This window comes from Pundamilia nyererei, unplaced genomic scaffold, assembly GCF_000239375.1.
Source record: "Pundamilia nyererei isolate P.nyererei 1_Seehausen unplaced genomic scaffold, PunNye1.0 scaffold00034, whole genome shotgun sequence".
Lineage (NCBI taxonomy): Eukaryota > Metazoa > Chordata > Actinopteri > Cichliformes > Cichlidae > Pundamilia > Pundamilia nyererei.
Window position 1 is genome coordinate 2,980,752 of NW_005187435.1, and position 25,654 is coordinate 3,006,405.

Here is a 25,654-nt window from a genome sequence, read left to right on the forward strand (position 1 = left end):
TATATATATATATATACATATATATGTGAACAAGACTTACCTCTTCACATCAACGTTATCTTCTAAAAATCCATGTTGAGCTACAAAGTAATGACAATAATATTATTTACCCATAAGTAACCACACCCACTGTGAGTCTCTGTCCAATGAGGAAGTTAAGACGTCTTAACATGACTCTTTGGTTCAAATTTTACAAGAACAAAAAATAGTAATGGCATAAATCCATATGCATGACCTTTTAGAACTGTGACGAATGCTAATTTGTAAAGTGTTGTGTTGCACCTGATGTTCTAAAAAAAAAACAACCCCAAAACAACAAAGGAACTTTTAACTTTTGAGCATCTGAAACAATGTTTCAGTCAAGATGGAAAAACAATTTTCCTTTATAGCTTCATCTCTTCAGCTTTCAAACACTTACGGAGCTAAAAAAAAAGGTGATGTATTGACCACGGTGGTGTGACTCTGAGCCAGTGAAACCCTTGTTGCTCAAGAAATCTCACTAAATGTAGTACTATGGAAAACTTTGATGTATATTTTCACACACACACACACACACCAAATTAATTATCCTCAAATCATTTTGCGGCATGACACAGTCATAAGCATATATCCTAAGCAATTAAATATAAATAATTTCCTTTGAATTTCATTTGATCCTTGTCACCGACTTCGTCCAGAATTGTACAGAAGATCCCAGAACTCTTCTAAGAACAGTAAAATGTTTAAAAATGTTTGCAGTATAATGTCTGTAAAATTATAAATTTCAAACTGGCATGTAAGTTATTGTCATTAACTGGGTGATCATATAATTATTGCTGTACAGTGTGCAGCATTATCGATCTAATTCCAAATCTTCTCCATGTTTATATGAGGTTTCATTGAGCACCTCGGTTAGTTAGCAAATGTATGCAAAGGAATCCTGAGACACAGAATAATCCCATGTTAAGTCTGACATTCACTGCAAATGACGTTGGCTGAACGGGTGCTGATGATCACTTTGTGCCACTGGAAAAGTAATTAGAGCAGTCTGCTTCAAAAGCACTACATTACTCTATTAAAACTTTTAAATGGCGTCTGCTTAAATTTTCAAAAAGAAAACAATCCCAAAATTAAAAGACTAACACCTCAAACTCTGACACAAATGTCTTATATCAGGGATTTGATTTGAGCCACACTTGTACAGTACATTTTGGATTTCCTATTCTGTCTTTTAGTGCAGAGCCTTCTGAATCAGCAGAGCTCAAGAGAAAACCAAGATGTCGAAGAAGTCAAAGGTGACCGATCAGACTGCCACTGGGCAGGCGGGTAAGTAAAGAAGCCAGTCAACGGTTAGTATTGCAACCTTGTCACCCTGTACGTTCTATTATTGCAGTGACACACAAGAACAGGATCCTCCTCACAGACAGCAAACAACTAAACTTTATTAAAACTAAAGAGCTGTGTGACACTGCATTCAAGAATAATTAAGACAAGAAAGCAACAGGTAAAAATGACATGCCAAATGGTACTTAAAGAATAAAATTACAATAAAATGTGTAATATGAAGGCCATCACCAACAACTTAAAAAGAAGATAAACAATACAGCTGCCTATTTTCTTCAGTGGAAGCAGTCGATACAAGATCCCTGCAAGATATCGAGATTTTGTGTGGCAATGAGGAAACAGATGCTATTTTTCTTCTTTTTTTCTGTCTAAGAAGAGAAGTCATTTTTCAGTCACTAGCTTCTCCACTCGAATGAAGATGTCGATCAAAGAAATGATCAGCGGCATCACTGACAACACAAGAGAAGATGCAAACAAGCTCTCATCATGTTTAAAAAAGATTTCTTCATGACCAAAGGCAAAGAATACTCAGGATTCATCTGAGAAGCAATGCTGGCAATGCAACCGTTGGGGACATGGAAGATCAAAGCAAGATCATCGAAGATTAATTCAACACACACTTGAAGCTGCCACAAATAAAGAGGGAGCTGAAAATGAAATTGTGTCTCTGTTTGATAGAAGACAAAATGAAGGCTTATTTGAAATCATCTTTCAACAAATTGCTTTTCTATTTATACATAATTTCTCTCAAGCACTGCACAGGAAACATCCTGAGATGTCTACCATGAGAAAATGCGTAAGAAAGTGTGAAGCTATGTCTAATCATCAGTTGTACAGTACAGCATTTACATGCTTGCTGTAACAACACATTGCTAACCTCTGTCTTATTTTTTGTCTGTGACTAATGATTTGATGTGCAATGTGTCTCTAAATATTTGGGTCTGCTCAAGTCTGTCTGTTTGTGCTTTTGATTCCTGGGAATATACTGTATATTGTGGTGTTTTATGTCTATTATATGTTATAATCCTGTCGAAGTTCCAACCCAACATGGTGCTTTTGTCAGGATTAATATTTACCTGTCCTGTTCCCTCTCCCACTTTCACATTACGTGTTAAGTCGGCGGTTCTGAAAAAAAGGTTCTGAGGGAGTTCACCCAGACGACAAAGGTATGCGAGCGAAAGACAAAAAACAAAACAAAAAAAATCGAATTACCTGAACGATTCATCTTTGTAAATGCATGATTCCATGATGGGTGAGTTGCATGTATGATATGATCTTCATCATTCATTGAAAGGTGTCATCCAGAATGGATGATATGACTTTCAGTGTCACAACAGATGCATTTCATTGTGACATTTTCAAACCCCTCATATGAATAGTGTCTGCAGGCTGTTGCTAGAGGGCACTGCGGTCGATTGCCATCTGTTGACTGTAGCTTGTAATTTCAAGAGAAAAAAAATGCCACTTTTAAAGATGTATTCAAATGCAAAGTAACCTTGTACAATATGCTGGCACAGTTCAGTCTAAATAAGTGAACTTGCTCTACAGGAATGGCATAATGTCTCCTAAAATCTATCTAATGCAACTTGGCACCTGTCACATTAGATAGATTTTTGCACTTTCTAAGGACCCTTAAAAAGTGCAAATTTCATCAAGCTTTAATATAATTACATTGTAATTACTTTTAAACTGCAAATGGCGTGCATTTGGTATAAGTAGAAAGATTACCAGTAAATTATATCTGAGTACTTTCCTTTAATTTGGACCATTCTGTACCCTCTTAAATATTTTGACCTTTGTATTCCTGCTCAACTGTGAAATGTCAAGGTAACCAGCTAAAATGACAGTTCTCAGTATCATTTAATGTCTTATACACGACAGACAAAAGCACTGGGTAACAACCTTTAATCTATCTTAATCTATTTAAGAGTTTTAATCCCATTGCTAGAGGAATATAAAATCACGCACCTGCAGTCCACCTTTACAATGAGTGGAAGAGAAAGACCTACTGTAATACTGTATGGCACAACACTGTAACAAAAGAGTTCATGAAATTTCTTCAGCTCTGCTATAGACCATGTAAAGATGCAGATTTACAAACCTCCTCTGCTGTTAACTTCAGCACAAAAACTGTGCAACAGGAGACTGACGGCATGGTTTCCTATAGCCAAGTAGCTCCAATAGGTGTAAATATGTAAGTGGCCTGGGACTTTTGGGCCTTTAATGTATTATTTCATTACTCAGTCTAAGGTATAAAATAAATAAATAAAAATAAAACTCATATTCTACCGCAAATCTCACAATTTATACACTGTGACTAGTGCAATGGCGTTTAGTGGCCTGTTCTACTCAGCAGACCTGACCAACTCTGACCCTGACTCTTAAGAAACTTTGCAGTACCAAAACAGCTAACAAGTTTTACATCGATAAGCACAATGAGTCACTTATTCTGCTGCAGTATTTAGTGATGTCGTGGTGATGTCATGTAATATAGTTTAAATGCAACCCTAGTAACAACACCAATTTTACACTAAATTAAATCCAAATTTCAAAGTGTACACAGTTGTACTACAATCATCCTCACTCAATCTTCCTATAACCTCTAGTATGACATCTTAATTAATCCAATAATAGCACAACAAATCCTTTCTCATAGTTGCGTTTAAAGTTGCACATATTTATTTGTACTTATTTTGCATGTGAAACCAGACATTAATGACTCAATCTTCAGATCACAGGTGTGAGAATCGGCCTGTCAAATCGGCCCGCTGGACAGCTTTAGAAAATATGAAGCAGGCCAACATCTGTGGGCCTTTAACTGTATTTTTTATATGTTTTACAGCTTTTCCTGATGATAAAGACCTCCCCCACAGCCAGTCATGCTACACCAAAGTAGTTAAGTAATAAATAAACAATTACATTTCAAAATAGTTTTCAGTAAAAAGAAACACTGAGATGTGCTATTGAAATTGCACTTCTTGATCTTATTTTAAGATATCTAAGAGATTAAATGTGTAGTTAAACATCTTTAAACGTCTCTACACTGCAAATTAAACAAAAATAAACCAAAATGTTTTTTCATCAGAGCTTTTTCACAAGATAAAACGTATGCAAAGCCATTTTCCTGTGAGACACAGGGGGATTTAACAATAAATTAACAAATAATTTGGAGGATTAGAGAGCATTTTCCAGGGTTTTTATTAGTTGAGGTTTTAAAAAAATAAACATAAACAAAAAATGCACTATAGAGTTTAACTACAGTAGGACAGTATCAAATAAAAACAGTTCAGCACTACTTATCTACAAATGAAAAAGAAAATACATTATTCAGTTCTGTCAGTCTAATCTGACGAAAAGGTTGAAACTGTACTGTTGAGAACACAAACATCTGACAAAAATAAGAACAAACTGGAGAGTGAGCAGGTTTTGACAGTCTACCTGAATAGACTCATTATTCATTCATATCATTCATTCTTTTGTACAGTTGTTTGCTGAGGAAAGCCAAGTGTGTGAAACATCATTCAAATAACAAGAGCCTTATGAGACACAAAGACACAAAAAGGGAAAAATATTCATTTAAAAAAAGAGAAAAAAAGAAACAAGGTAAAAGGAGAACGACATTAACGAGACAAATGCATTATTCTCCTGCATTCATTTGCAGGGTGTAAGGGTGCACGGTATAACTACTTAAGTTTTAAAAGTAGATTTTGTTTAAAAAAACAAAATGAAGTGGAATCTCTTTTATGAGTTTGTTTGCCAGCTTTTAAGCAAACACTGAGGGACAAAGACTCTAACAACAGATGGTACAGTTATTATCATTATTACTAATTAATTCCAAAAAGAGGTTCATTGCAAGTGATGAAGATGCAAAAAACACACAAAAGGAAAATTTATTCTGTCGCATCTGTGTTTGGTAGACAATTCAAACAAAACAGGGACACTTCCACTGCGACGGTAGTGCAAATTTTCAGTGACAGCAATAATTTAAGTAAAAAAAAAAGCAAGATATCAGGGATGTGATGTTGAGAAAAGTAGATGTAAGACAACTCAGATATAATATACAGTGGAACCCCGACTTACGAATACCCCATTTAACGAAAAATTCAAGTTACGAAGGAACTTAACGGCAATATTTCTGCCCGTGTTACGGCAAAATGCCCGCGTAACAAAATCCGCTGGCTCTGATTGGCTGAGCCCACAATGCCTACAATGCCCACAATGCCTTCCCAATCATGTGACAACCCCCTTGGCTTTCGTACTTGCGCTTCCGTCGTTGCAGTTAGCAATTAGCCTATAGCCTATCTTTCACTCAAAAGGTGCGATGGGTGCTTCGACTTACGAAAATTTTCGACTTACGAAAGACCCTGTTTTTAATCAAGAACATACGTCTTGTTCAATCTACTTCAGAATGACAGAACTGAATTAAACCTTTTCGTACCACATTTATGCTAATTATTTTTAAATGTTATCTGCAAATTGACCTATGATATCAATGCTTGGCTTTCATGTCATTCTAATCAGTGTCTTATTTTGAAAAGCTGATCAACATTTTCATGCACACATGTTGTTTTTATTGTTGCATCATCCTAAAAATTCCACAGTGTGAACATCCAGCTTGCTAACAGCAGCAACACCAGTATAACGTTATCATCACCATGCAGCATACAAACCATATATACTATTCAGTAACTCCTGCTGCAAGCAATTTAACTTATTTAATTTAACTAACTAATTTAACAGTGTGCTTCAGACTGCAAAATGCCGGGTGGGGCATTCTGCTCTCACAATCTTTAATAAAAATATAAATATTTTGTAGCTAATATTCTGCCTATTGCAGGTCTTTCACGCAAGGTGAAAATAATTAAAGACCAGGGATCCCTGGGCCAGCTTTATCCTTGTGAACAGCAATCAGTGATGAAGTCTTCGATATTGCTGAGGGTTAGTTCATATGAATACTCTGATAGTACAGCACATGGATGTAGATCCATGTCTGATTCTGTTGACACATATTTTAAAATACAGAAATACAGAATGCATGAGCTAACCTCAACCTTTTTGTTCAGTTTTATCTTTTCTCATACTCACAAATTTAGAATAAACTGTGCTGAGAATACAACTAAAGCTGTAAGTGTTTTAGTGAATTATAAATGTGTTTTTTTAAGAGTATGTATGCATTAAATTGAAATAGACTGAGAAGAAAAAGCTCTTAATCACAAGCATAACCTATTCCACATGACCAACGTGCTGATTTTATGCTAAAAGACTGACTTTATTGTTATAATAGCATCAACTATGATCTTACTGGGCTTGAGACTCACACAAATATTTGTCTGAGACTCAAGCCCATAAATATGGCACATGCTAATATCACTAAACACTACACACTTACTACTACAACTACTTCAAATGCCCATAGGTTTGTTAAATTGTTATAGGCAACTCTGTCTTCTTTCACAAAGTTACTTAAAAAATCAAATTAAATATCTCAGTTATACATTCATTGTAATTAACGGTTTATGATTGTTCACCTTTCTCTATGTAAGTGGCTTTTATCCTACTTAAACAGCACTAGGAATTGGATAAACTGTGGGAGCAAGTTCAACAAACCTTCAGCAATATGAAACTATCCTAGCTGATAGCTGACATATTTCATTCCCAAATAAGCTGACTGTTAAAGTATTATTCCTTCCCTTAGAATAAGCACCTGCAGTTTGTAAAGAAAAAAGGGTAGATAATCTTATAAAATGCAGCTTTTCTTAGCCATTTTGTCATGCAGCAGTTGAAATTTGAGCGTGTATTGTGGCATTTTAACATCAGAATATGCACTCTCTTCACACATACTTGATTCATACGTCAGAATGTGACTGTGTTTGCAATTGACCCTGACCTCTTTCCTCTTTTCTGGTCTGGGTTTTTAATTTCTTTAAATGTGCTGGTTATTTTTTTGATCAAAATATGACTGTTTTTTAGACTTATAGAGGTGCTTTTTTAACATTTTAAGTGATCTATTATCCTCAGTCTGGATCACACAAATTTGTATATATCTGGTCTGCTTTGAAATATTAGGGTTGCCTAATTGCCTAATATGCCTTGATTTGGTTAGGCATCAGGAAGAAGTCAAAAGTGCCTGGTGTCATGATAACACAGTTTATGGAGGAACTTCCAGAGGGAATGACAACTCCAGATTTCACCCGCAAACCGATTGCTCTAACTATTCAAGAGGGTAAGTCTCATGTCATGTCTCAAATGCTTCACAATACAATACAAAAAAAATGTGCTGCACACTGACCTACACCTTAAACCTACACAAGTATTACTGACAAATACTGGGAAGTCCTAATTGTTCTGGTGATGTAATTAAGCTGAAGTCACTAACAAAAGTATTTATTAAACAGATGACAAAGATAAATTCCAGTGAAACTTTTTAGATGCATGTGATCATGTTTGTGATCAGGTTTTTGAGAAGCTCTTAATCCAGTTTTGAAGAAAAGGGGTACTGCGTGTTCTTATCTGGGTTACTGAATGCTATTGACCACTGCAGTTTTATGTACTGGGAGGGTTTTGTTTTTTTTAGTTGAACAAAAACACATGACATACTACACTATGTCACTGTCAGTAACTACAAGATGCCCAGGACCTGTGGTTGCAAAACAAGACCAAATCATCATCCCTACACCACCATGCTTGCCAGTTTGTATGAGGCGTTTATGCTGAAATGCCTTGTTTGGATTTTGCCAGACATGGTGTTGTGCATTATGGCCAAACATCTCCTGTAATATTGGGTTGAAATAAATATCATAAAAATGAAGAAAACTAGGAAAAGCCTCAAACCTATCATTTCTGCACACTCAGTGGCAGTGGCAACAGAAATCATTTTAGAATGTCTTAATTTAATGTATTAACATGATCTGGAACATTTGTAACTGGAACATTTCCATTTACTAAGTTATTTTTTCAATACTAAACAATCCTCAACTTTTTCTATTATAGGTAAATTTGCATTCTTTAAAGCCATAATAGTAGGAACCCCAACCCCTACTGTGACATGGAGTAGAGCAAATGGAGAAATACTTTTCCATCCTTCTGTGTGCCTACAAAAATATGATGAGGCAACCCACGAACACACCATTGAGGTAAGCTCCACAATAGCACTTTCAAGGTACAAGTGATTGTGAGCTGAAATAAATAACAACACTTAATATGCAGTCAAACATAATAAAAATGACATCAGCTCTGTGCTTCATTAGTTCCCTAAAGTTTCTCCAGAAGATGCTGACACCTACAAGTGTTTTGCAACAAATGAATATGGAAGGGCTGTTTGCACTGTTGTTTTAAATGTTATTGAAGGTAAGACTTTTATTCTCTGAAATACTGTCTCTTTCAGATGTGTTAAAGCTGAATTACATATCTTCATGAGCAACTGGTATCTTTATGATGAATTAAAAACAAAACTAATAAATAAATAACTATGTTTTACTGTTCACAGTTGGATTTTCCAAGACCAAAGAACTCCAAAAGGCACAAGTCGAAGGTAAGAGCTCATAAACACTTGGTGTTGTATGACCTTGAAATGTTTTCTTAGAAGAATTTAGTGTTTCCTTCACTAAATGGTTCTTCCTGTTAAAAGGGAGTTTTTTTTCTTCCCACTGTCGCCAAAGTGCTTGCTCAATAGAGCAGCGGTAGGCAACTCCAGGCCTCGAGTGCCGGTGTCCTGGAGGTTTTAGATGTGTCCATGATCCATCACAGCTGATTTAAAGGGCTAAATGACTCCTCAGCATTTCTTGAAGTTCTCCAGAGGTCTGGTAATGAACTAATCATTTGATTCAGGTGTGTTAACCCAGGGTGGGAGCTAAAACCTGCAGGACACCGGCACTCGAGGCCTGGAGTTGCCTACCCCTGCAATAGAGGGTCATATGATTGTTGGGTTTTTCTCTGTATGAATTATTGTAGGGCAGGGGTCCTGCAGGTTTTAGATCTCACCCTGGGTCAACACACCTGAATCAAATGATTAGTTTATTACCAGGCCTCTCGAGAACTTCAAGACAGAGGAGGTAATTTAGCAATTTGAATCAGCTGTGTTGGATCAAGGACACATCTAAAACCTGCAGGACACCGGCACTCGAGGTCTGGAGTTGCCCACCCCTGTTTTAGGGTGTACCTTACTATATAAAGGGCCTTGAGGCAACTGTTGTTGTGATTTGGCACTGTATAAATAAAACTGAATTGAATTGTTTGTTATCAGACCAGGACAAGTTATGCATTACTGCGCTTCTGAAACATTTTCTAGAAAATAAGCAAACTGCATTACAACCAAACTATAAATGTAATTCAGAAAACATCTATTAGATTTTACAGAAGACATTTGGGGAACTTGGCAAGATAAGTTAAATGGATATTGATGGGCTTTCTTTAAATCTACCAATATTTAGTATGATAGAGTGGTTCACTTTTTCTCCTACACAATTTGCCCATTAATTTTAATTGCAAGCTGACATTTTACTTAGTGATTTGAATTATTTGGAAAAATCTGTCTGTCACATCAGCACAGTTTCACTATGCACTGCCACTTAAGACATCAGTGACTCTTTGTCTGAAAATATTAACCTCAGCCCCCAGACGCTTGCCATTATGAAGCTATGCTGTGGTTTAGTTTCTAGAGCCTCCTTTGGTCAGAGCCTCCCACATTTATGATATTTCTATATTGACTGACAAATTTGTGTTTTACGTTTGTTTTTTTATGGTTCCGCAGATACAGTTGACTTCAGAAAGACACTAAAAAAACGGTGAGCTTTTTTATAGCTTGTGAACTATTCTTACTTTTTGTATTATTTACAGCTGTGAATTCTAACTTAATGCTGCTTGTCAATACAGTAATCCAGATGGAACACGTGAGCAGAAGCCAATGGAGACAGAGGAGAAGGTCTGGGAAATTCTGCTCAGTGCAGACAAGAAAGACTATGAGCGTATCTGTGCTGACTATGGTATCACAAACTTCCGTGGCATGCTAAAGAAACTTAATGAAATGAAAAAAGAACGAGAAGAGGAGGTCGCAGAGGTACAGAACTCTGGCATTCTTTTATTTAATCAAAAGCCTCTCCAACAAAACTGCTTTTATTCAGAGAGGCCTATAATGTTTTCTTTAAATTTGCTGTATTGTATACTGTCGCTTGACCATTTTTTATAATTTTTGATATATCTCTGCCATAGTTTGTCACACATATCAGCAGTTTAAAGCCTATTGAGGTCACAGATGATGATTATGCAACAATTGAGTTGGATATGGACCTCAAGGATCCTAGCAGTAAACTGTACCTGTACAAGGTAAGAAATTAACTGCTCATTACGTTTTGTCTTGCTTCTTTCTTTTTAAACGTATTATCAAAATGTTAATACATCTTTAAATTCTGCAGGATGGTGTCATGGTTCCATTTTCCAAAGATGAGGCTGATGAGCAGAAACATAGTTTGAAACAAGTTGGCAAAAAATATATATTCAAAATCAAAAAACTAGGAGTAGAAGATGCTGGACTCTACTCAGTGGATGTTGAGGGTGTCAATGTGTTCTCCACTGATTTTAAAGGTCTGTCTTTAATCCAGGTATTAAGATTAGATAAGGTTTAGGTCTCTTCAGCTTCTTTTATTGTTTATTATACAATTGTTAACCATAAATCGTGTTTTTCCATTTTATTGAAATGTACTTATAGCTTAAATTAATGTAACTCATTAAGTTCGGGGAGCTCTGATGAAAGAGTTCTTGAACAGGGTAAGCAGTTTAGATAATGGATTGCATTTTTCTCTGATTCTTTTGTGTCTTTTTAAAACCTTTCAGTAACTCCAGTCGAATTTGCTGTCAAAATACAAGAAGTCAAGGCAGAAGAACGAGAGGACGCCCTCTTTCAATGTGTCCTAACTGCACCCATGAACGAGATCAAATGGTATGGAAAAAGTGCTCTGCTGTCAAATAGTGAAAAACATGAAATTACTATATCTGAGGATAAGCTCATCCACAAATTGATTGTGCGGGACTGCATGCCTTTGGATGCCGGTATCTATGCTGCTGTGGCAGGAATAAAATCTTGCAACGCTTGGCTTATAGTTGAAGGTGAGAATTATGTACAAACACACACACACATACACACACACACATGTATATATATATAGATATATAGATATATAGATATATATAATTTTAAAAAATCACAAAATTCACATTAAAAAATTGAATATTCCAAAATTTTTCCAAAACCAGCTGCAAGTTACAAATATATCTGATAATGTTTTTCATAGCTGACAAAGATCCTGCAAATAAGGGCAAAAAGGTGGCTCGGAAAACCACCATGGCTGGAGGTAGCAACGAAGAGGAGCTGTTGAAAATAGCAAAGGAGCAGCAAGAAAAATATCAGAAAGAATTGGAAGAAAAACTGGAACTTGCAAAGAAAGCCCAAGCCGAGAAAGAAGCCGCTGGAGCAGCAGCCCAAGAGGATGAAGAAGCAGCTAAAAAGGCAGCTGCTGAAGCCAAAGCTAAAGCTAAGGCTGCGGCAAGAGCTAAAAGGGCAGCAGCTGGTAAAGACGGAGCTCCAAGGAAAAGTGCGAAAAAAGGAGCCGGTGCTGGAAGTGGCACGGCCTCTGCTGATGGAACTGTTGGTGCCGAGGGTGCTGCTGGTGTTGGTGGGGCTGCCGGTGCTGATGGAACTGTTGGTGCCGGGGGTGCTGCTGGTGTTGGTGGGGCTGCCGGTGCTGGTGGTGCTGATGGAACTGTTGGTGCCGGGGGTGCTGGTGGTGCTGTTGGTGCCGGGGGTGCAGCTGGTGCTGGCGGGACAGGTGGTCCTGGTGGTGCTGCTGCAGTTGCAGGTGCTGGTGGTACCAGTGGTATTGGTGCAGGAAGTGCAGGGGGTGCAGGCAATGGAGTTGATGGTGGTGCCAGTGCTGGTGGACAAGAAGGTGGACATGGAGCTGCAGCCATTGGAAAAGGTGGAGCTCAAAGCGCAGCCGGAGTAGGAGTCGGTGGCGGTGAAGGAGAAGATGAATATGATTCATTTGAAGATTCTGATGAAGAATTTGAAGGGGAGTGGGGAGAAGAAGGATGTGTAGAAGGAGGAGGAGAGGAAGGAGAAGGAGGAGAGGGAGGAGAAGGGGGTGTAGGAGGAGAGGGGGGAGGTAAAGGAGGAAAACGCAGAAAACGTGTGAGAGCTGGTCCTCTGGTTCCAGATACAGTAATAGGTAAGTTGTTAATACTGTACTGCACTACACACAGAATTATATAATAAAAAAAGAGTTGACCATTTTTATTCTCTTTCAATTTATTTAATTTGTATTGTATTACACAACTTTTCATTTACGCTGTTAATATTACTAGCAGTCTATTCTGTATAAAAGTGCTATAAAATAATTAGAAATATAAATGATGAGGAAACCACAAATTAACAAGGAGACTTGTGGTTTCCTGTGAAAAAGAAAAACGCTGAAAAAAGGTAAATGTGGCATTTGAAGAACCTTTTATTGGTAAGCAATGTAAAGGTTGCATGCTGTAGTTTATTGACAAATAAGTCATTGGGAATGAAAATCGCTATCATTATACCTGTAGGGAATTCTAAATACTTCAGTTTAGATTCAGGTGCGTAAGAAGTAGCTGATATCTTACAAAGTTTTTCAGTACTCTGCTATGTCAACTGCAAAATTAAGCCCCACGAAGTGGATTAAAAAAAAAAATAATAATAACAAATTCCAGAACTCAGTAAGTAAGAGAACACTGGGATGTTAAACAAGCTAAAGGGTTAAGTTTACTGCTTCTTGACAATCCAACATTCAAATATAATGTCATTTAATGAGTCATCTGTAGTGCAACCATGTATTTACAGATCACATGATTTTCAGTCCAGAAACAATGAAAACCTCTAGTTAATAAATTAGAAAAAAACTGTTGTATATTATGCCTGCTTTTCTTTGTTTTTGTGTCTCGTCTTGAAAACTAGCATATATGTTTTTTACATTTTAAACTCTCTTTTAAAGCTTTCACATATATGGAAAGTGATCTGTATTTGTGTTTTATGTGTATTGTGCTTTCATGTTTGTTTTTATGCTGTATAAATGTCATGTTTGAATCATTTGAGGTCTTCTATTTAGTAGGCAAATAGGAAAGATTATTAAAACCCAAACAACTTCACATATCTAATCATGAACTGTCCACTTTTTGAAGCACTAGAAAATTTAAAAAGGATCAGCACTTTTATCACATGTATTACTGCTTTTGGTTATTTCATCTATTTATTTTTCACATATACCAAGAAATACTATCCAAGTTAGAGATCACCTTTTCCACCACTCTGTTGTGCCGATTGCTGTTTGTTTTTATTATCTATGTAAATATTTGTTATTATTACTGACTTTATCAATGTTATTTGTAAGGCTTAACCAACAGCAAATGAGAAATACTGGATTGATGGTATTTATGGTGATGTTCCTTAAACTTGAAAAGCAAAAAACTGAGAAGCAAGAGATACCAATGGTGATAATGGCACTGGACCATCAGCAGGCAGTGATGAATCTCCTGAAAATGGTGAGGGTGCAGATGATGATGAGCCAGCAGCAGCTGGCAAACGTTCAGGCAGTGCACAGCAAGGCTGACTGTTTGACGAGACACTTTGTGGTAAGATTACAGGTGCTATATTAACTGCTGCATGGGAAGCAATCTCACTTCTGGACGACTCTGTGAAGTCATGTGATGAGCTGATGACATTTCCAGTGGCTTGGGACTTAATAGAAGTGTGTGATCATTAAGAAGAAGAGCAGATTTAATGTCTAATTGGATAAATTACCTCCTACAATGATTACAGGTCAGGACAAGTGGATTTAACTTTGAGCATGCATTTATTTAGGAAACATCAATTAAATTTGATACACTAATGCATTTTTAGCTTAATTGTCCCAGAATTGTTAAAACTACTTCACATATTTTTTAGGTAACAGAACACCATTACTTATATAATTTTAATTTTATTTTTTTGACCTACAGGTGGATTAGCTGCCAACAATTTGTTTATTTGCGTCTACATGTGTCTTTGTATGTATTTGAAGGTTGGGTGTGGTGTGCGTATGTGATTTTTATGCATCTGTGCTTTGTGTGCTTTCTGTGTTAACAATCTTGCTTTTCATTTTAAAAGTTAATTCAGGATGAATCAGTGCTTTGGAGTAATTTATTTTTTAACTGGTCACTTAAATACTTTGTGTAGTTGCACTCTTACGTAACTGGAAGATGGAAGACAACTTGGACTGACCTTGGAGGATGACTATGCCCTAAACCAGATTCATGGGTGTGTGGTTTTTTTTCCATATTTCACTTGATGCTGAATTTATGCCAGCAAAAACGACATACTCCTTCACTGACCAAGAAGGTCAATCCCAAGTGGGACATCTTAATACTAAATCTTTCTTTTTTCCAAGACTAATTAAGTGAACAGATACAAATGGACGACTCTGTGAAGACATTCCTGAGCTGTGCCAAGAGTTGGCTTGAGCTGACGAAGACCAATGCCATATGAGACAAGCTACAAATTAAAAAAATAAAAATAAAAAGATCTTCATCAAGTAATTTTTTTCCCCAAAAACCCACTCTTATTGCATCATTTACCAACTTGGATTAAACAGCTACTACAAATCTGAAATTTCTGTCATAAAAACTTATTTTTTATAAGTAAAAAATAAAATAGGTAAGTATGTCCACAATTGCATTCCTGCATGCATGAATGGAAATCTTCAAATCACTAAAATTCTAAATGTACAATTACAAAAATGAAATAAAAGAAACTGTATTTGCAATTACTAACTTAATGTTTGATAAATCTTCAGACCCAGGAGTTCACTTTCATGCTGGGCTTTCTGACTGCAAAGCCATTATTGGAGAAGCGGCAGAGCTGGAGTGTAAAGTGAGCAGTGAAGACTGTGTGGGAGTCTGGTACAAAGATGGGGAAGAGGTAAACTCATGGTCTTAAATCTGTTCATGTTGCATTTAGACTTTATCTGCATGGGTTTCCTCTGCGTACTCTGGCTTCACCCCACTATCTAAAGACATTGTATTTTGGCCATGGATGACAGGCAGATATTATTATAGAACAAAGCGCTATATCAGGGGTCTCAAACTCGAGTCCCACAACACTGTATATTGACATGAAGAAATATAATGCAATTTGACCCTTGAAGTTACTTTTTTGTTAGGATTTGTTTGTTGCTGAGTGCAATGTTAAAATAGTCTCTCCAAAAAGTTGATTCTGTTCATCTGGACGTAGCATTTTGTGGGAGAAACGTTTCGTCACTCATCCAAGTGACTTCTTCAGTCTCAGCTGAATGCAGGTTTCCCGAATCTTATAAACATTTGCATAATGACTGAAACCAGCCCACCGAAGGAACAATGGGCTGGGAGGTCAATTCCTTAATCTTAATTATGCAAATTCTCATGACCATTGATCAACAACCACTGACCAAAACCCACTGATCAACAACCACTGATCAATGGCCATGAGTACCATTCACAGAGAGTTGGGGAATGGCTGCAATCACAGCATTGTAAGATGGCGAAAGATGTACCCTTAGGCCCCCTCCTCAATTCAGAGATGGTCTTTCCCTTTTCACATAAATGGCCTCCTTGACTCCACGCTCAAACCAGCGTTCCTCCCTGTCCAAGATGTGTACATCCTCATCCTTGAAAGAGTGGAGCAGTTGAGACGCATTTTTTCTAAACACCGGGTCTCTGTGGCTTTTAAACCCCAAAACACGCTGCGCCAAAAACTGGTCCACCCCAAGGATCAGGTCCCCCGACACAAACAGAGTAACATAGTGTATGCTGTTAAGTGCCAGGAGGATTGCCAGGATTTATACATTGGGGAAACCGAACAACCTCTGGCGAAGCGGATGGCACAACACAGAAGAGCTACATCGTCAGGCCAGGACTCTGCAGTCTATTAACACCTACAGGCCAGTGGACACTCTTTCAAGGATGAGGATGTACACATCCTAGACAGGGAGGAACGCTGGTTTGAGCGTGAAGTCAAGGAGGCCATTTATGTGAAAAGGGAAAGACCATCTCTGAATTGAGGAGGGGGCCTAAGGGTACATCTTTCGCCATCTTACAATGCTGTGATTGCAGCCATTCCCCAACTCTCTGTGAATGGTACTCATGGCCATTGATCAGTGGTTATTGATCAGTGGGTTTTGGTCAGTGGTTGTTGATCAATGGTCATGAGAATTTGCATAATTAAGATTAAGGAATTGACCTCCCAGCCCATTGTTCCTTCGGTGGGCTGGTTTCAGTCATTATGCAAATGTTTATAAGATTGGGGAAACCTGCAGTCAGCTGAGACTGAAGAAGTCACTTGGATGAGTGACGAAACGTTTCTCCCACAAAGCGCTACGTCCAGATGAACAGAATCAACTTTTTGGAGATTTACTTTCCTGGATGATTGAGAATGCATCGAAATGTTAAAATAGGTTATTTAAAAAGTACAACATGGTTTAATATGAGCAGACAGTACAAACATGTTGAGGAATTGCCTGTGTTCAGTGAAAGTTATTTTTTAAAGAAAACAATTTTCACTTGCAATCAAAAACTAATTTGTACACTTATGTCTGCATTTTTATTTTGTTATTATTCCAGATTAAGTCATCTGAGGGGTTAACTATTTCAAAGGATGGAACATTTCACAGACTGAAAATTCATAAAGTCACAGAAGAATTTGCAGGGAAATATAAATTTGAAGCAGACGGGCGTAAGACAGAGGCTGAGATTGCTGTTGAAGGTAAAAACATTAGTATTGCAATAGCTATTTTCTTGCTCACAAGGTCTGCATCATTCATTAAGCAGTGTTTAGTTCATGATGAAAAATAATTTTTAAGAGCAGTGCAAAATATGTTTATTTATTGTACATACAGTAACTACAAAGCATAACAGTGCTTGAAATATGTTTTTGTTTTTTTATGACTCATTCTAGATCCACCACGATTTAATGCTGAAGATCTGGAAGCATTCAAAACTCCTGTCACTGTGAAAAAAGGACACAAAGCTACGTTCAACTTGGCTTTTATTGGACGGGAACCTATAAAAATTCAGTGGTACCGTGAGGGTGAAGAGCTTTCGGAGGAGGCAAACATCAAGATAGAGCATTCAGAGGGGTCTAGCCGTCTACTGCTATTGAAGCTTCAGCGTAAAGATAGTGGTGAAATCAAGATTAAACTCAAAAATGAGTTTGGCACTATGGAGGCTCTCAGCCAACTTCTTGTACTGGGTGTGTGTGTATAGCACTTTTGCATAAGACACTGGATTTAATACACTTAAAAATCTTGGTTCTGCACAGATGAATATTCTGTATTGTACTTTCTCTTCAAACAGATAAACCTACTCCTCCAATGGGACCTCTAGAGATTGTTGAAGCCTCCTCCTCTGCAGTTGAATTCAAGTGGAGACCCCCAAAAGACAGTGGTGGCTGCAAGATATTAAACTATATCCTTGAACGACAACAAGTTGGCCGTAACACCTGGAAGAAGTTGGGGCCAATTGGTCCTGAGGCCAAGTACAGGGACACGGATGTAGACCATGGCCGAAGGTATTGCTATCGCCTCAGAGTGGAGACTGAAATGGGCATCAGTGAACTGATGGAAACAGAGGACATTCAAGCTGGTACAAAAGGTGAACTAAGATAACAATTATTTAAATGCCATCTTCTCAAAATACCACTGTATTAACGATCTGGTCATCAACATTCAAAAGGCAAATCTTACAGGTAAAAAAAGAAAACCTTTTATTGAAAAACTCAGCTACTTGTTTTTTGTGTTTTTCCTCCAGTGCTTCACCATAAAATTGACTTTCCTCAATTTTCACAAATTGAAAATGGGAATGGTCTGCAGACAGCTGCGAGATAGGACACTCACTGTTTATTTTATTTTAAATAAACTATGCAAACTTACTTCTATGACAATAAATTGAACAACCTTATTTTCATTTTCCCATATACATTTTTTTTCTATTCAAATCTTTGTTGAATTAGGGAAAAAAAACTGACAACTAAAAGTCAGGCAGAAGCTTTCATTAACAATGTAACAAATCTAGCTGTGTACATTTCAAGAGAATGAATGGAAACATTTTGCTGTGCTAATTTCTCATGTGGCAAGACTTCTAATTTAAGGTAGCTAAATAACTGAAGAGAATGCAAAGAATATCTTTTAATTCCAACTGACCACTATGGTTTCTAATGAAATAAAGTTATTGTTCAGCTTTTGTGTCATTCTCAGAGTTCCTCAAAAGTAGACAACCTTTTTTTTAATGAATCTTTAGACAAAAAAATATAAATGAAAAACATACTAGTCCCACTCTTTTCTGTATACAGCATACCCTGGACCTCCATCAGCACCCAAGGTTGTCAGTGCCTTCAAAGACTGTATCACTCTCTCCTGGTCTCCCCCTGCTGATACTGGAGGAACCAGTATTCTGGGATACAACCTTGAAAAACGCAAGAAGGGCAGCAACTTATGGGGCCCTGTCAATCCACCCAATGAGATGATTAGAGGTTTCTTATTCACAGCCAGTTTCTGTTTGTTTATGTTAGAATAACTTGACAGCACAACAGTGATGTCCTAATGATTTATTGCTGCAATTCAAATTTTTCCCTTACAGGGAAGCAATTTGCTGTGAAAGATGTAGTTGAGGGCATGGAGTATGAATTCCGTGTGTCTGCGATCAATAACTCTGGAGCCGGTGAATTCAGCTCCCCTTCAGAATTCGTGTTTGCCAGAGACCCTAAAAGTAGGTGGAAACTGATACGGTTGGCATTTTTAGACTATATTTAGCTTTGTGTAAAAATAATGTTTGTCTTTGAATCATATTTTACAGAACCTCCTGGTAAAGTCAGTGACTTCAAAGTGACAGATTCCACTTACACAACCATCTCCTTGTCTTGGACAAAACCCAAGGACATTGAGGGGGTTGAAGATGAAGCAAAGGGATATTTTGTGGAGATCAGGCTTGCAGAAAACACAGAGTGGGATCGCTGTAATTTGAATGCAATAACCATGACGTCTTATACAGTAAAAGGCATGAAGTCAATGGCTATGTACTGGGTAAGAGTCATTGCTATCAATGAAGGAGGCCATGGAGAGCCACAGGAACTGGATAACTACCATATCTCTATGCCTCCTCCTGGTGAGAAAATTTCCAAATGTTATATTTAATGTCATGATTACAAAGCAACATAATAATGATAAATTCAGTAATTATTCTTTGTTTTGTTTCCACTAAGCAATGCTTGACTCAAGTTAAGTATATAGTTTCAATTACTTGAAATTACCAGAATTTTGCATACTTCAGAAATCTAATATTTCTGAAGTATGCAGTATAGAAATCTAACAACCACAATATTTGGCAATACATACCAGATTAAAATCTAAGGTAGTTTCCTTGAGCATCAATGCACCCAGTGTCTCCACTGCTCATGGTACATTTGAATTGCTCCATGTATAAATATCATCTTCTGTGCCAAATTATTACCACCAAAGCCTACTTGCGAGATTTGTCTTCCTGTAACTTTTACCCAATATTAAATTTTGTTCTGACAAACTTTCATCCTGCTGTTTACATAGTGAGGCCCCGATTCACTGATGCCAAAATTAAGAGTTTTATGGTGGTGAGAGCAGGAAATTCAGCACGATTCAACATTAACTTTGAGGTAATAACTTGATTACTATATTTGTGACAACAGACATATAGGGATCTTATTTTATCTTCTTACAAACTAAGAAAATTACATCTTTGTATTCTTTCTAGGCCTCTCCTTGGCCAGATGTAATCTGGCTAAAAGATGGCGTGCCAGTGTCTAAAAAAGTGACCATCAGTAATGCAGAGGGTACATCCCAGATTCTCATTCCTTCTGCTGAGCGCTCAGATACTGGAGTCTATACAATCATTGTCAAGAACATTGTTGGGCAAGAAACAATCAGCATTGAAATTAGAGTCACAGGTGTGTTTGGTATAATCTTGTATTAATTGTAAAACTTCCATTTCATATGCTGTGGACAAAAGAAAAAACTAAACTTTCTTTATAACTCCAGATGAGCCCAAGCCTCCAGGTCCTGTGGAGTTAGATGAAAATGTGCATGGTACTGTGACTATTTCATGGACAGCATCTCCAGATGAGAAACGTGATGACAGGCTGCACTACATGGTGACCAAGCGTGATTCAAGCAAAAGAACATGGAACACCATTGCAGATCGAATCTTCAACAACAGATTCACAGCATGTAACATAATGCCAGGACGAGAATACCAGTTCAGAGTCTATGCAAAGAATGACATGGGCTCCTCCAAACCCTCTGAATCCCCCAAGTGGCTGATTCCTGCCAAAAAAGGTATGCACATGGTTATGCCTGTCCTTTTGGAAGACATGTTAGTTTATTTTCACTTAAACAAAAAGCTGGTTTTTATGTACATTAAAGCTTTATAAAAATGTAACAGTGCAAATGCAAATTCCTTGCTGAAAGTTTAACCAAAAGGCATCTCCAGTAGAAATGGGCTGACATATCCTGAGCATAACCATGTATAATATCCGCTCTAGTTAAAAAGAGGTGCTTTGCAACATTAAACTGCAGTGTGCAGTACGTATTTTCCGGACCATAAGGTGGACCGGATTATAAGGTGCATTAAGCAAAACAAAGCAGTCAGATAAATCAAACTTTATTAAACTCATTCTTCTTGCTTCCTCCACTGCTGTACCAGTGATTCATTAATGTTGAATTCTCTGGCAGCTGCTCTATTCCCATGTTGTTGCAGTATATTAATGACTAACCTTGTATTGTGGATGGATTATCTCAGTTGTTCTCCTGACTGAAGTTTGGTCCGTTTACAGCAACCTGCCATGCGATTGCATTTGTCTCTAACTATCAGGAACCTTCACGTTAACTTTTATAAATGGAAAAGTGTTAGTGTTCGTCCTCCAGCTTCACTGTTTATGTTATGCTAACATAGCTGTGTCGCTAGCGATCACGTAGCACATCATTATATACCAGTTAGCCCAACTTCAGTAACCCTACAAACGTCACTGCTGTTTAGTTTCCTGTCGTCATTTATGTTGGAAGTGATAGCAGAGCTGTACGTTTGAATTTTTTCAGAAATCTCTCAGTCAGAACATGCAATATCATGCTTAGGTAACTAGCGAAACTAGCGAGCTAACTTCTGCTAGCTTCCTGCTAAAATCTAACTCCGTTAAATGTAATAAATTTTGTTTTCATGGATGCCTGGAAGTTAAACTTTATAGTTACACCTGGTAAAGCAGCAATGCTGATCATTTTTATTAAAGATGAAAGAATTTAGACAGTTTTTAAACTCTCAGTGATGCTGCAGTGTTCGTTTGACCTGAAGCATACGGAGTTTAGGACCCAGATTACTCACAGATTTAAGAGCATCTTAGTCCGACAGTAACGACGGCCGCTTGCATGTTCTGCAAAAAAATGTGCTTTGTCGTGTATCTGACGGACAAACACCAAACCAGTTCCACATCACTGAAATTGCACCATTTTTACAAACCAATTCTGGTTCATCTGTTTCACTCAACAATCGGCCATGTGCGTATGAAAACAAAGGCACTGCGCATGCGCGTTGTACTCATATTCTATCGCGATATTTCATTTTCCTATCGTTGCCTAACATTATACCGGTATTACCGTGAATGGTATAATATGGCCCAGCCCTATTCTGTTGTAGCGCCATCATCAAGACAGTATTGACACATTTTCTAATGTTAGATGAATACAATTAGAATGCACTGCATGTTTCCTTTCTTCCAGAAAAGTTCACTGTGAAAATGCCAGAATCAAAGACGTGCAATCTGCTGTGTCCTCCCAAGTTCATTGTCCCACTGAAAACCCACACAGCTCCTGAAGGGTATGAATGCTATATGACTTGTGCTATAAAAGGGGATCCAACACCTCATGTCACATGGCTCCGCGACAGTGTCAGTCTGAATACAAACACTAACTACCTAATCTCCAACACCTGTGGAGTATGCTCTCTGCTCATATTGAGGGTTGGCTCGAAAGACACCGGGGAGTACAAGGTTGTTGCAGAAAACTCTTTGGGAAGGGCAGAGTCTGCAACTAAACTCACAGTCAGAGGTAAGCCTTTCAAAGAGACATTTTATGCCTTTCCTCATTTGCTGTCATAATGAGTGTAATATACTGATATAGATATAGATATATCTATATCAGTATATCAGATGTATATACTAGTATGATGTAAATCATCTCTTCATGGTTTAAATAATAAAGGAAAAATAATTCCTGTGGGCAAAATGCTCACTTCAGGCTCCTCTCACCAGTTTCAAACAGTTTCTTTCCAGAATGTGTTTATTTTTGCTTTACCTTTTCTTCACAGAATAATTGGACACACCGAAGATGGCAGACTTCCTTTATAATGCCAGCATAAATCAAGCTCATGATAATGCCACATTGTTTGCAGTTAAGTGAGAACTGTCATGAATGAAACCTTTGTTGTTTTTTAAATTATGCTAGTGATGCCTTCCTTATTTGATTCACAAATTCAAAACAAACATCATCTAAAGTTAAAGTAACAATAAAGCCTTAGGCCTGCAAAAATTGCTTAAATAAAAGTTACCAACATGTGTCTATTTTGATTTCAAGGGTATAGCAGTAATGAAATAAAATACTGAAATATAACTGTGAAAACTATATACAGTTTTTATCTCTGCACAGCACTGATTGTTATTAGATTAGTTGCTATTCGTCTGAAGGTGATGAAACAACTTACTTGTGTCTTAACAGATTTTTAGATGCAAGGATCTTTGGCTTGTATAGTAGGTGTTTGTAGAAGACCCCAGAATAAAACTAATATGAGAAAATATATGAACTGACAGGATATTTACATTACAATGACACTGCTGTCATAAAATGACATCAATATGAAATTTGTGTGAGTTTGATGTAAATAAACATTTCAAACAGCATCGTGACATGAATTTTTAATGTGACCTGCAAGTCACTTTGACCTGAAAATAATAATAAAAATGTACCGGACAGATTTTTGTTACTATAGACTATTGTGGCCCTGGGTCAAGCCTCAGCATAGCAGACAAGTATTGGAATTCATGTGTGTTGTTCACATTCATGAAACTTTCTGAATAATAACTTATGTCCAGTGTTTCTTATATTACATTTTTAAGCATATTTTGAAAGGCTCAGCCATCATTCCAAGTTTAGAGTCAATAAGAACTAGAGGCTTAGGTAAACCCTGAGCCATACATAAATTCTGAATGCAGGGTGACACAGCTCAGTTTCAAATACTGAAATTAATATAAATGCTAAATCTGCTCATATTCATGCTCAGCCTAAACCTGAAATAAAATAACTGTCACTCATTGGTACCCTAATTTTAGAATGAGGTTTATCTTGCTTTGTTTTGATGAACAAATAAAAATGTATTTCTTTTCTTATATGTTCAGATACATATCAGATAGCATAGATGTAAGATCAGACAATGCCAAGGCGGCTCCACCAGTGGCACTACAACCCTCTGTATCAGATCCTATAAGACAGCACAGAAGCACCCTGCTGCCATTCTAAAGTTGACTTTCCAGTTTTGAGGATTATATTAGTAAGCCTTAATGCTGCAATTTATCTGCTGTCACCTTTTCAAGAACTTATAGGAATCCAATACCAGGGCTTAAGTCAGTAACCTCCAAGAACTATGGTAACAAACAAAAGTAAAAAACAGTGGTTAAAGGTTGTTCTGAGGGTCTTTGAAAGGCTTTACTGCATCTCAAAAAGAAAGCCCAGACTCAAGAATCATCTGAAACCTAGCTGACAACAGACAATGGAAATTGAAAATACGGTAAGTAAAATGACCAAGAACACTGTGATGATCGTGTCCACAAACACACAATTGAAAAACTCTAGTATTACTAATTATATTTCACAACCATATAAATCAGATACAGAATAAGGTTTAATGCTGCCAACTTATTTTCACATTTAAGATCTTGAGCTTTCTGTGTGATATGTGTCTTTGTATTAAATTTAGTTATTGACTCTGGGGTTTGCCCCTTTTTCTTTTAAAATCCTTTAAAACATTAGTATATAGATTGGGCTCCATCTCATTTGGGCAAGTCAGTTTGTTAAGAGATTATTTATTTATTTATTCATTTATTTTAGACTAACCACATTGCTGTTATTTATATTCACCATTTAATAAAAGCATAATTGTGAAAAAAACAAACATATTGCTACTCATGCTAATGTCATTATGGAGAGAAATTGACTAAATTTATTGTTAATAGTATTCATGAGAGAAAAGAACCAGATAAACTACACAGAACAAGCTCACTCATTTATATGCTTATATTTACCATATTGCTCTTTAGATTTTTACACCTTTTTTCTGAAACTTTAAAATTCTTTCAAACGGAAAAGGGAAAATTACATGATATGCACGTCCATGTTATAAATCAATCAGTTCACTTATAACAGCATTCAAAAGCCAACTAATAAATATGGCTTCACAACAGTACACCAAGCATACAAACCCACTAAATATGTAGGCCTTTTATTAACTGACAGAGCCCAGATGCTTAATTTTAATTAAATTTAATAGAGAAAGCTTAAGTAGCTATCAAATATACTGTCATTGGACTATTGAACCATATAAATGAAGGAAGACTGAGCATAAATATATTGAGAACAGCAGCTTTCACATTGCTTTTTCCCTGAGATACAGTGTGATACAGCATATTGTTGACATTACATGAGAACAATCAATTTGAATCTTCTAAATATGCAAACACATTGCCAAAAGTATCTATAATCTAAATCTTATTTTTCTTTCTACATTCATTTGTAAGTATGGTGCTACGTCTTCTGCTACATAACAATGCAAATGCCCTCAATTTCAGTTATGCAGAACAGAACCATGCAGGTACAACAGCAGGTGAAATGTTGTTCTGTTTTGGTTTGACAGGTTTATGTTTTTAGATACAATTGTATTTTCTAAGACATTTTTTCCTCTTTTTGGATGGCTGACATTGAAAACAAAGACAAAGCCACAAATCAATGGCAAGTTTTGCAAACTGTTGATGAGTGCAGGCAAGAAAGATTACACGAGCATCTGTTCTGAACTACTGATTTTTGCTGGATGCTAAGGAAACTACATGAGCAAGAAAAAAAGCTCATGTAGTTTGAAACTTGGCCTTCAATTTGAATGCAGCCATCCAAATTGAAGGCCAAGTTTCAAATAATGGGGAATGTCAGAGATAGGCCATAAACTGAGCATCCCAAGAAGACGACACTAC

At 37.0% G+C, this 25,654-nt stretch overlaps 1 protein-coding gene across 3 annotated transcripts in view; it reads left to right on the plus strand.

The window, feature by feature from the left end:
- Positions 1–23,317, plus strand: part of igfn1.1 (immunoglobulin like and fibronectin type III domain containing 1, tandem duplicate 1) — a 25,842-nt gene extending 2,525 nt beyond the window's left edge. Inside the window, exons 2-25 of one of the 3 annotated variants that reach the window (XM_005729756.1) lie at positions 1,215–1,305; positions 7,427–7,546; positions 8,314–8,456; positions 8,571–8,670; positions 8,810–8,854; positions 10,073–10,106; positions 10,195–10,378; positions 10,531–10,644; positions 10,734–10,902; positions 11,152–11,424; positions 11,610–11,984; positions 12,039–12,542; positions 15,168–15,292; positions 16,969–17,110; positions 17,303–17,596; positions 17,701–17,997; positions 18,695–18,874; positions 18,982–19,110; positions 19,198–19,506; positions 19,944–20,029; positions 20,128–20,320; positions 20,412–20,708; positions 22,143–22,469; positions 22,729–23,317. In XM_005729756.1, coding sequence (XP_005729813.1) covers positions 1,257–1,305; positions 7,427–7,546; positions 8,314–8,456; positions 8,571–8,670; positions 8,810–8,854; positions 10,073–10,106; positions 10,195–10,378; positions 10,531–10,644; positions 10,734–10,902; positions 11,152–11,424; positions 11,610–11,984; positions 12,039–12,542; positions 15,168–15,292; positions 16,969–17,110; positions 17,303–17,596; positions 17,701–17,997; positions 18,695–18,874; positions 18,982–19,110; positions 19,198–19,506; positions 19,944–20,029; positions 20,128–20,320; positions 20,412–20,708; positions 22,143–22,469; positions 22,729–22,733 — 4,494 coding nt within the window. In that variant the 5' untranslated portion in view covers positions 1,215–1,256 and the 3' untranslated portion in view covers positions 22,734–23,317. Of the gene's footprint in view, positions 1–1,214; positions 1,306–5,517; positions 6,262–7,426; positions 7,547–8,313; positions 8,457–8,570; positions 8,671–8,809; positions 8,855–10,072; positions 10,107–10,194; positions 10,379–10,530; positions 10,645–10,733; positions 10,903–11,151; positions 11,425–11,609; positions 12,543–15,167; positions 15,293–16,968; positions 17,111–17,302; positions 17,597–17,700; positions 17,998–18,694; positions 18,875–18,981; positions 19,111–19,197; positions 19,507–19,943; positions 20,030–20,127; positions 20,321–20,411; positions 20,709–22,142; positions 22,470–22,728 lie in introns of those variants that run through there. The other 2 variants (XM_005729755.1, XM_005729757.2) reach the window with 2 other exon arrangements.
- The last annotated feature ends 2,337 nt before the right edge of the window (positions 23,318–25,654 follow it).